Source organism: Mastigoproctus giganteus, chromosome 5 (assembly GCF_048544385.1).
Source record: "Mastigoproctus giganteus isolate SK-2022 chromosome 5, ASM4854438v1, whole genome shotgun sequence".
In the NCBI taxonomy this organism is placed as follows: Eukaryota; Metazoa; Arthropoda; class Arachnida; order Uropygi; family Thelyphonidae; genus Mastigoproctus; species Mastigoproctus giganteus.
In genome coordinates, this window is record NC_143579.1 from 10,416,827 (window position 1) to 10,429,462 (window position 12,636).

At 36.8% G+C, this 12,636-nt stretch overlaps 1 protein-coding gene across 1 annotated transcript in view; it reads right to left on the reverse strand.

The window, feature by feature from the left end:
* The window catches only part of LOC150085164 (huntingtin-interacting protein 1-like), a 637,041-nt gene extending 624,648 nt beyond the window's left edge, over positions 1–12,393 (reverse strand). The window contains exon 1 of the mRNA XM_090373855.1: positions 11,968–12,393. Coding sequence (XP_090229981.1) covers positions 11,968–12,054 — 87 coding nt within the window. The 5' untranslated portion in view covers positions 12,055–12,393. The remainder of the gene's footprint in view (positions 1–11,967) is intronic.
* Between the last annotated feature and the right edge of the window lie 243 nt (positions 12,394–12,636).

Below are 12,636 nucleotides of genomic sequence, written 5' to 3' on the forward strand. Positions count from 1 at the left end.
AAACTGAACAGGTAAGTTCAGAAAATATAAAACTATAGAATTTTATTAAGTGTTCTATAAAGTTATAGTCTTAGTAATGAAATAAAAGAAGAGCTGTATTTACTTTTCAATTCTATTAATCACAGAAAAATTTTTAAAAATCAATTTAAGAAAAAAAAATTTTAACATGGCTAAAATGTGATACACTGCAAACATTAACTTGCTGCTTTTCTCTGCACCCATTCCAATAGATCTACACCCAACCAAAAATCAGGCAATTGGTACCTTATCCTGGAATTACTCTAAATTTATTAATGTTATGGCTCAATTGTCATTTCCCAACAAAATAGTTTATCAAGATTTTACTGAAGTACCATGGCATGATTGGTGGCATTAACCACATACCCACTTTTGTATCATCGACACACTTAAACATCAAACTTAAAATAAATACACTAACATCATTAATAAATATTAAAAACAGTGAAGGGCTGACTACTGTTTCCTAACACTAAACTGTCTGGATACTTGTATAGGCTTTGGTCAGAAAAATGCCAGCATTTTTAACAAAAAAAAAATGCATGGTTTCACATTAGGAAATAAACATTTTTCTCGTATTTATTTATAACAACCCCAAAATAATTTATATACTTGGTGAGAATGAAGGGATAGAGAAAGAAAGAAAAGAGATCTGAAGGCTACACAATACAGGAAGATCTGACATTCTTAATGCCATAGCAAGTAAGGAGGCCCAATCATATCCTATCAAACATTTGCTCATAGAAATAGGTAGACAATAATTCCAGTGTATAAGGTAATTATTAGGCCAAAATTCGAATACTATCCAAGTACGAAGACAGCTTCTTGATAGTCAAACCACTTGTGAAACTTGCAAAAGGGTGCCCACAGGTGAAAAGACTTTGAATATGTGAGCAACAGAGACTATCAAGTAACCTCAGAATGGGGACCTGACTGAAGGGGGACCTGTGAATGTAGATACAAGTAGCCTGTGCGGACGTACATTTCTGCCGCTCCTGGAACAGAGAAGTTTTTTCTGATTTATTTTCTGTTTTATTAGCTTAAATTGGCATATTAACTTATTTTCTAGAGTAGTTTTATATTCTTATTTACGATACTTAGATTAAAGTAACTTAGATAGAGATTTTGTAGGTATTACTTAGTATCGGAAAGGGTATCAAATCCACGTGTTTACCGTTCGTAAATAGCCGCCATTGTTACGCGATAGAAAATATCTTGAAATAGATAGCATAAGCTTAATATAGTATAGTACATAATATTGTAAATTAATCAGATAATTAATCTTGTTGAACTTCATTGTCAATTAAATTGTACTTTTTTTTTAACTATACATATAACGACTTGGGTTACGTAACAAATAATTAGTAAAAAATATATATATTTAATACTTAACTTGATACGGAAGTTATATAAAGGGATTTCGTAGATAACACTCGATACTGAAACATAAATATAGCGTAATAACTGTGTTGAGATATAAGTTTAGGGTTTTAATCTTGTACTTAAATTGAAATTTTATTGAAATTAAATCGAAATCATGACTCTGACCAGAGCAGCAAAGCAAAAGGCTCAAGTTAATGGGAGTGCTGTGGCTCAGGGGAGAACTGAGGGGGGCAGTTGCCCTCTGAATCATAGCCCATTTAAAATGCACTACCTGCTTGATGTTTGTGGAGCAGTCAGGTACGGGACATGATACTGCCATGGGGGATGTCTTTGTGTGTGTGTGCGCGATGCAAGGAGTGTAAGGAAATCAGGCGACAACTCAGCATTGTTACTGGCCTATATGAGAGCTTGAAGGACAGGGTGGATGCCCTCGAAGGATTAAAAGTGAGGGGCCCATCAACCACTCAGCTGCCCACACCAATGCCAGAGCTTGCACTTGGTCATCATGCAACACAGCGGCAGCCCCCAAGGCAGAATGCGCTGGTCCCAAAGGAACTAGTAGTTGTTGGTGGCTCTATTGTCAGGGAAACGGGAAACATGCTTTGTAAAAACGATAGGTGGAACAGGACCAGGGTATGTCTGCCAGGGGCAAAGGTTGATGACATTGTAGAGCGGATAACATCTTTTAAGGGCACAAAAGGTGATATAGTTGTACACGTTGGCACTAATGATATTAAAGAGTAGGAGACCGGCGGAATTACTTAACAAGTACAGGTCATTGTTGAAAAAAAGCCGTGAATTAGGGTTGAATTTGAAAGTGTCTGCAATTCTGCCCAGACATGATAGGAGGGAGTATATGACGAGAGCCCTGTCGATCAATTCGGCCCTGGAAGGATTGTGCAAGGCTCATGGGGTAGAATTTTTTTCAGCCTGGTCTGTACTTGTTAACAGGAGAGACTGCTTCTACAGGGATGGGATATACTTAAATAGAAAGGTTGCAAGAATGTTTGCTGATGCTATCGAGGCAGTGTTAGGTGCGTCGGAAAACTGCTAGATTGGGGGGATACAAGGACTAATAGATTAACAGTAGCCACTGGCAGAGGTGAAAGTGATTCTTGCACTGCTTCTATTAGAATGAGCCGCAGCCTGGAAAATAAGAAGCAGGATATTTCAGAGACTGCTGGGAATCATTGGGGTACAAATAAACACATAGGTTGTGTTAGGGTAGCTAAGAAAAAGAACTGGTGCATGTATAATTGCGTGTACACCAATGCTAGGAGTTTAGTAAATAAATTTGAGGTATTGCTCAAAACATCAAAGGCAGATATTGTGGGGATTTCAGAGACGTGTTGTCACACAGATATAAGGAATGCAGAACTGGAATTTGGGGAGTACAATGTCTACAGAAAAGATAAACAGGGTAGGAAGGGAGGAGGAGTTATGCTATTAGTTAAGAAATACATAAAATCCAAGGAAGTGAATCCAGTCAACATTGCTGGACAGTGCAGTGTCGAGTCAGTTTGGTGTGACATAAGCAGATCAAAATTGGAAGATCAAAATTGAGAGTAGGAGTGTGCTTTGGCATAATGATTCGGATGAGTATAATAAGAAACTGTACGGGGAAATAGAGTGGGCCAGCAAATCAGAGAGTTACCCCGGGGGCTCACATCTGGTGAGTATGGGCTTGGCACACCCAGGGTCCTGAGCTGGATATCATCATTCTTCTCTTTCTTGGTGATTCCTTCTTACTTCTAATTCTCTCTCTCTCTCTGGGTTACTCGGGAACTTTTTTTTTTTTTTTTTTTTTCCTGGTGCAGCATAAGCCTCAGGCTTCCTTGCATCATATGGATATCAATAATACTAAATAATAATAATAATGAGTCTTATAATGGGGGATTTTAATTTCCCAGATATTGACTGGAATTGGGGGACTGGTCACTCACACACTAGCAAGGCTTTTGTGGATTTATTGGATGATTGTTTTCTACATCAGCATGTTCGGGAGGCAACTAGAGGGAGTAATACTCTTGATTTGATTATCAGTAGTGATTCTTCATGCATTAAGAATCTGCAGGTAAATGAACCACTAGGTTGCAGTGATCACAGTGTGCTGAAGTGGGATTTACTCAAAGAGGTAACTACCATTAGGGGTAAAGGGAAGGGTTATTGCTTTCGTAAAGGCGACTACGATGGACTGAGACACTATTTAAATTCTATACAGTGGGACCAACTGATGATGTTACCAACAGCAAATTCAAAATGGGAAGCATTCAAAGAACTTATCTTGGAAGCTACTAAGCTTTACATACCAACTAAGAAATATTGTTCAAGGTTTAGGCCTAAGTGGATGTCAGATGAACTAATGAGACATATGGCAGAGAAGAAAAATGCATGGGATACATACAAATTAACACAGGACACAGAAGCCTATGATAGATACAAGTTGATCTGTAACCAAGTTACAAAGGAGGTTAGGCAGGCGAAGGCAGATTACGAGAAATATTTGGCAAGGGATGCAAAGAAAAACAACAAAGAGTTCTTTACTTATGTAAACTCTAGCAGGAAGGGGATGAATCAGATTGGTCCACTTGATATCGATGGGTCAACTGTTGATGATCCTGCTCAGGTAGCTAACAAACAATGAATATTTTGCATCGACATTCACACATCAGAAGTTATTCAGCAAGGGGAATGCCAGAGGTGTATTCAACTCTGGCAGTAAGCTAGAGAATCTTGTAATAACTGAGAGTAAAGTGGAGGTGAAATTGTTGAAGATAAATACAAGAAAGGCACCCGGGGTAGATGGGATCTATCCAGTTATATTAAAGGAGGCAGCAAAGGAAGTAAGCAAACCCTTAGCCATAATTATGAGAGCTTCCTTGGAATCAGAGGAAGTACCCATGGACTGGAGATGTGCAAATGTGCCCCAATTCACAAAGGAGGGTCAAAGGGCGACACAAGTAATTATAGACCTGTTAGTTTAACTTCTGTTCCCAGAAAATTAATGGAGGCACTGGTTAAAGAATCACTGCAGGATCATCTAAACAAGACTTCAGTTATAGCTGACACACAGCATGGTTTTGCTAACGGGAAGTCTTTCCTGACCAATTTGATTGGCTACTATGATGCAGTCACAAAAGAACTGGATGCAGGGAATAACTTTGATATTATATACTTGGATCTTAGAAAGGCTTTTGATACTGTTGCACATGGACGACTGCTGCTCAAATTGGAGCACTGTGGCATTGGAGGCAAATTGCTGCAATGGATAAGGGGGTGGTTGAGGGCGAGAAGACAGAGAGTGGTAATCAATGGACACTGCACATCGTGGACTAATGTTATTAGTGGAGTCCCCCAGGGTTCAGTATTGGGTCCACTATTGTTTTCTGTATTTATAAATGATATCGATGATGGTATATCAAGCTTAATGTCCAAGTTTGCAGACGATACAACGGTTGGCAGGGTTGTCAAGGACACTATTGACACTATGCTACTGCAACAGGATCTGGAAAGGTTGAGCAGATGGGCTGAGAGGTGGCAAATGAAGTTTAACATTGACAAATGTAAAGTACTACATATGGGAAACAGCAACCCCAGAGCAACGTATCAACTCTGTAGTACTACACTGACAGTGGTAGAGAATGAAAGGGACCTGGGGGTGGTTGTGCAGGCAGATATGAAGTTTTCTGAGCAGTGCAGAAGGGCTGAAAGAGTAGCTCATGGTGTATTGTCGATGATATATAGGAATTTTTCTAGCAGGGATAAGGAGGTGATTATTCCATTGTATAAGGCAATGGTCAGACCACACCTAGAGTACTGTATACAGGTCTGGAAGCCTCATTTCAAGAAGGATATAGAGATGCTGGAACGAGTACAGAGAAGACGTGCGGAAATTTGCCTTTAGCCAGCGGGTGGTTGGTTGGTGGAACAGACTTCCATCCCTTGTGGTGGAGGTTGATAGCCTAAATAAGTTTAAGGCTCAGCTGGACAGGTATTTTGAACGAACAGATTGGTGAAGTGGAAGTGGGTTTTTTTTTTTTTTTTTTTTTTGGTGAATGGGACAAAGGGGTTCTCTTACGAAGAAAGGCTTAAGTTTTGCAAATTACAGTGTCTGGAAACTAGGCACCAGCGGGGTGATCTGATAGAGGTGTACAAAGCCTTGAATGGTTTGAGCATGCTCAATGCTGATGGGATTCTTCCTCTAGCTCAGAAATATCACCTGAGAGGGCATAAATTCAAATTGAGGAAAGACAGATGTAGGATAGATGTGCGGAAATTTGCCTTTAGCCAGCGGGTGGTTGGTGGGTGGAACAGACTTCCATCCCTTGTCGTGGAAGTTGATAGCCTAAATAAGTTTAAGGCTCAGCTGGACAGGTATTTCGAACGAACAGAGGGGTGAAGTGGAAGTGGTTATTTTTATTTATTTATGTTACTTTTTTTTTTTTTTGGCTGATGCTGCATAAGCTTGCTTTCTTGCATCAAATGCCTCTACTAATGCTAATGCTAAGGGCAACAAGATTAGTGAATGGAACAAAGGGTTGCTCTTACGAAGAAAGGCTTAAGTTTTGCAAATTGCAGTGTCTGGAGACTAGGCACTGGCAAGGTGATCTGATAGAGGTGTATAAGACCTTGAATGGTTTGAGCATGCTCAATGCCAATGGGATTCTTCCTCTTGCTCAGAATAATCACCTGAGAGGGCATAAATTCAAATTGAGGAAAGACGTGCGGAAATTTGCCTTTAGCGAGCGGGTAGTTGGTTAGTGGAACAGACTTCCACCCCTTGTCGTGGAAGTTGATAGGCTAAATAAATTTAAGGCTCAGCTGGACAAGTAGTTCGAACGAACGGAGGGGTTAAGTGGAAGTGGGTTTTTTTTTTGGCTGATGCTGCATAAGCTTGCTTTCTTGCATCATATGCCTCTACTAATGCTAAGTGACATCATCTGTGGATTCCACAAGAGGCACTTCCCACGCTCGTACTACTAGTAGCGTGATTAGAGTGTGTGTCGCATTTTTCGTGACTGGTATGATATCAAGATAGGGGCAGATTCAGAGGGGTGGACAGATGCGCCTTATATCCCCTTAACCTTGCTTTTAGTGAATGTGTAAAATGTTCCAAGTCTGTATATAAAAAAAAAAAAAGCTTAAAAACTTGGTCATCATGCCTCCCCTTACGATGATAACTGGCTACAATAATGTCTGGAGTTCTAACTTTTTTAGAATTCTTGAATAGTATGACACCACAATCATACTTTCTACAGTTACTACTGCAGTAAGTATGATTTCAACAGTGCAAATATTTGTCAACAATTTATTTTTTTCGCCTCGCATTTTCGTTGCATTCCACTATTAGGTTCCCACAACAGCTGCGTATGTCGCTTCAACTACAAAGATCGGTACTTCAATTGACGCTGTTTTCCAGAGATATTTAGATACGTTGCAATCGCAAGTATACATCTCTTACTTCAGTTATCATAAATCCATTGTATCTTGTCTTCTAGAAATTATGTAAATTTGTGAATGATCAATAAAAGATTTAGAATAAAAAAGCTATTTCATTTCATAATCAATAATATACAAATCAAAATACCTAAAAGAAACACGAAGGATGTTTCGTAAAAAAGTTGATTACAGAGCAATGATTTGATGTAACGATCCAGATCAAATTGAAGCAATGGTTTTCCATTTAGATGTATGGTCATCATAATCTGCAACGTGTTTAAATTGCCAACATTATTCATTCATTCACTGAATATTATTCATTACGCTGAAAGCTCGCTCAGCTTCAGCAGTACAGCAGCATCACAGTGGTTTCAAAGATATTTCTGGCTTTCTTAATTGAAAAGGGAATTTCATTCGATTTTAAAGATAAACTGTCTTTGACAAAATCTCTAAAATCATTAATTTTTATTTCATATTTTATCAGAAAAATTTCTTATTCGGTTTTCACCGTCTTGCCACCGAGATGAAAGTTCTTTTATATTCCACGATTTCCGGTAGCATACGTTTGAAATTTCTTTCAATGGTATTATTATTTTCTGCATTTAATTTAAAATCACTCTCTGTTCATTAATAACTCATCCTTTAAGGATAAAACAATGCATTTAATAACTTGTCACAAGGTAATTGTATTGTTCTTACTTTCGATTTTGATTCCTTCAAATTCTTTCCACTTCAACATGCTCTCAATTTTAGCTTCATAATTTTCTTACGAATTTTTCAAATTAGCAATAGCATTGATAGTTCGAATAATTAATTTATCTGCTTTTACCATAACGATTCTGTAAAACTTCTGAAAGGTAAGAGACCTCCTGCAGGATGTCGATCATTAGTGCTAAATGGTTACGAAATTCCAGAATAAAAGTCGATTTAATAATCCAGAATATTTAACTTCTGATTCAAAAAGTTTGCACAAAGCAGGATAATTCCTCCAATCCACAACTGCCGTCCGCAAGCTACATCGTGGCCCAAACACACGACTGATCTTTATAGTTTCAACATCAAGTTGAATCTATAAAGATCGGTCATCCTTAATTCATCCTAACAATCATCCTTAATTCACACTAGTTTTTTGGAGATTGGTGATACAGTTTTTTTTTTTAATTATTGCCTGTATGCCATTATATTTTAAAACATTTTCTACACAGTGAAAGGCTCAACAAAGTTTCAAAATCTGCCAACATTTCATCTTCGTAAAGTTTATATAATATCTTAGTTGACTCAATCCCCCCCCCCCACGTTGCTACTTCCACTAGTTCTTTGAATACTATGCAAAATGTCAGAATCACTCAGATATTCAGCTACTGTGACCATGTAAACATAGACAGGAGAAATTTACTGGAAGACGTGGATCACTCACTTCTCCGAAAAACATATGCCCGTTTGTCAGAGTAAAAGGGAACCACAACACAGGTTGACCAGGGGCTATTATCCATGTCGGAATCTTCTTAATCCTCTGACTGGCTATGGAAAGCATATTGACTAACACGACTTCTCGGTATGTGATTGCAGAGGTTTTACGGACACCACTAACATTGTGAAATGGTAATCCCTTTCACCGTTAATTTGCACTTTTTAATTACCTAAATTGCCTAAAGGCCAGAGGTGAGAACAATGCATACACAGTTGTCTCTCCTAATCCGTTTGTTACACGGAAATTTTCTTCTTTCAACGGAAACCATTTTAAATGTAATTACCAAGAGGAATTCAAAAAAAAATTCGCTATAAAGAAGTTGGTTAAACAGGTCCGAATGTAAATAAATCAAAAATGAAGCAATTTTAAAATACATAACTGATTGATTGCACCATTAAAATGCTGGGGATGGGGCCCCACTCGCCCCACCGTAGTTTCGGCTCTGGATACTCAATAATTGTATCCAGGATTTCATTTGTAAAATAAATGATCGTTTCAAAAATGGGCTCGCAAATTTTCAACAAAAATAACAATAGTAGTAGTAGTAGTGGCATGTGATGCAAGAAAGCAAATGTATGAGCTTATGCAGAATCAGCCAAAAACAAAAAAAAAAACACACCATTCCCTCCAAATGCCTGTCCAGTTCCTCCTTAAATTTATTCAACCTATCAACTTCCACAACGACAGATGGAAGTTTGTTCCAGCAATTAACCACCCGCTGGCTAAAGGAAAATTTCCGCACATCTATTCTACATCTGTCTTTTCTTAATTTGAATTTATGCCCCCTTAGATTCGTAATGGTTGTGGGCTTGAGTAGTGGGCTTGAATGGGCTCTCGAGAGCCCATTCAAGCCCACTATAGCTCACCTCTGATTATATCTAATAATAAAATCTAGATATAATGCATACCATGTAAATTATAAATAAAACAAATAGTATTGCATTACATTTACTACACTTTTTACATTAACAATTTCTTATCGTTTTGTACTTGAACTTCAATTTAATTTTGTTTTGTATTTTTTTTTATTTGTGATCTTTTAAAATTATATGTGATTTTATATACAGGGTGTCCACAAATGATTACCCTGATTACATTTTGTTACAAAAATTTTGTTACTATTGGGAGGTTAACGAAATTTAACCAAATTGTACACTAATATTAAAAGTTTTTATCGATACATCAATACAATTATAGAATTTTAAGCCCAGTGAGTTAAGATTACTGCTGTTACCGCTAGTAGCCCTGTCACGTCTATTCATTCAAAATGCCATCTATACAAGAGAAAGTTCAGTGTGTTGTTTGGTTAGCTGAAACAAAATCTCCTGTGATTGTGCAGAGAATGTTTAGAGCCAAATACAGTAGAAATCCTCCAGACATAAAGCTTATTAAATCATGGATGGAAAGGTTTTGGCAACTGGGTCAGTTGAGAAAGGGAAAAGCATTGGCAGACCATCCATTTCCGAAAAAACAGCGGGTGAAATTCAAGATGCTTTTACGCGATCACCTAGTAAATCCGTGCAACAAGCTTCACGGCAGTTACAAGTACCAAAGTCTACAGTGCACAAAGTGTTACAGAAACGTCTAAAGCTATATGCCTACAAAGTTCAGATACTTCAACAGTTGAAACCAAATTACTGTCGTAAATGTGAGGAATTTGCTAACCTCATATTGAATAAAATTGACGAGGATAATCAGTTTTTGTAGAACGTTTGTTTTTTGGATGAGGCCTCATTTCATGTTAGTGGTGTAGTCAATAGATACAATGTGCATATTTGGGGATCTGAAAATCCACATGTGGTAATACAGCATATTCATAACAGTCCCAAAATCAATGTGGTACGCCCTATTACATGGTTACATTATTGGACCATTCTTCTTCACGAAAACACAATTAGTGCAAATGTGTTTTTAGACATGCTCATTAATTATACTACACCCCAATTGGAACAGAGGCAGCCTACTGTTATCTTTCGGCTGGATGGAGCTCATTGGGCTCAAGTTGTTTGTGACACTATGGATAAGACATTTCCAAACCGTTGGATGGGCAGGGATGGAACGATTTCGTGGCCCTCAAGGTCACCGGACATAACCGCACTGAATTTCTTTCTTTGGGAATAAGTGAAAGACTTGGTGTATGCAACAGCTGTTCCAGATACTGAAACATCACGAGAGCGGATTACACGTGCAGTCGAATGCATCACTTCACAGATGTCAGAAAATGTATCGAAAGAGACTGAATATTGCTTTGACATTCTACATGCCACAAGAGCGCTCATGTTGCAGTTCTTTAAAGTCCTTATGTATTGATAAAAACTTTTAATATTAGCATACAATTTGGTTAAATTTTGTTAACCTCCCAATCATAATAAAATTTTTGTAACAAAATGTAATCAGGGTAATCATTTGTGGACACCCTGTATGATGCCTTCCATGTAAATTATTTATAAATAAGTAAAAATATTAAGCTAATATATTTAATTTTTTTTTCCAGGGTGTGTGAGCTAGTCCTTTTAAGTAAAATAAGGATGTGTGACCAAAAGAGTTTGGAGGCCACTGCTTTATACGATTAATGCTAATACTAATTAAAATAGAATTATAAATTAAAGTATGAGCCACAAGTATGAGAGAGTTTATAAAAATTTAAAATGAAATAGTATGTTCCAGGATAGATGTAGTGCAGCTTCCATCTGGTGCTGCAAAAGTGGATAGTTGGAATAAATTCAAGGAAAGGCTAGTGAAATTATCTGAGTGAATGAGCCGTTAATATGGAGTTTTTTTTTTTTTTTTTTTTTTTAGGTGTTGCTGTTAAGTTTGCTTCCACTAATACTGAGTGAGTCTTATAAATACTGTATCTAGATTATCTTATGTTTCTTAAGTTTAAGAGTATATATGTATTATCACATCTCTTGAATACAGAATAATTCTGACAATACAATTATAGTATGAGGTCATGTTTATAAGTGTGAGGTGTTTATGGAGCCATATGGCATTAGATCTTCAAATAAAAAAAATTATTTTTTTAACTTGAAGAAATAAAATTTCATAAAGAAATTTGATTTTTTATTTGAATTTCTTGTATTTTACTTATTTTATTTCTATATATATATTTTTTTTTCCCTTAAACTGTCAGCTTGGAGTAATTCAAGAATCAACTTGATAGGTGACATGTGAGAACTAGCACATGATTTAATTTAGTTTCATTTTTTTGTATTTATTTTATTTATTATTTTAGTTTTCTGCAGCAAAAGCCTGAGGTTTCCTTGCATCATATATCTAATCCCTTTATGCATAGTCACCAATGTCACATTGCTCTAAATTAAATACAATCATTTATTTTGGACTGAATCAAAATCCGTACTCAAATCAAAGTAAATTGAAATATGAAAATTATTTTTGCATCGTTCGATCTAATAACCTAATCGTAACCAATAAAGTTAACGCACATACGTTTGTTACGCACGATCTCCCTCCTTAACAAATCCATACTATTAAGCAACATGTGCAAATTTCCACTTTAATTATTGATATCTTAACCCGGTGCCAACACCTTAAAGGTATCGCACTTATTACGTACAAAATTACACAAAATCTTAAGGTGCTAGTTCTACAAATAAAAGGTGCAAATTTGTTTACGTTGAAGAGGGTGTGCCTACCTGTGCTCTCTCGAAGTTTTCTCTTTCAACTTCTAAACTATTAGCCCTTCGTTGACTAAGAACTTTTGGTAAAGGTAAGGTGCTCATTTTACTTCAAATAGGAGGATATCATAAGAACTAATGTCTTATGTATAAGTTTTCTGAGGGGGGGGGGGAACACTTAAAATTTTAAAGCCAAGTTTTGTAAAAGCAATTCATATTTGTATATCTATAAAAGTCAACTCACAAGACCATAACTTCACAATAGAGGGGGGGGGACGAAATGACCTAACATACATACATTGAGTGGCATACAAATGTAATATAATCGACATTAACCACGTATAAAAGTATAAACTCAATTAATAAAAACCAATGAACTTCTCTGAAACATCAAACTTCCGCCTATACGGCACTATAGCTCAGTTTTTCGGTGCCGTTCACACAGTGAGGAGTCTTCCGGCTTAAGTCATCTAGTGGATAAACTGCAATTTATTTAAATCATACTATACAAGTGGAAACAAATTTAAACACCCAGGTTGTCCACAAGAAACCACAACTTTTTTTTTTTTTTTTATTTTAGTTAATATATCAGTTAAAACTACAAACAATATGAACATTTATGCAGTGCGGAATAAAAGAACATTCAACACTAATAAAAAAGTAATTTGTGCGTTTTTTTTTTCTTTT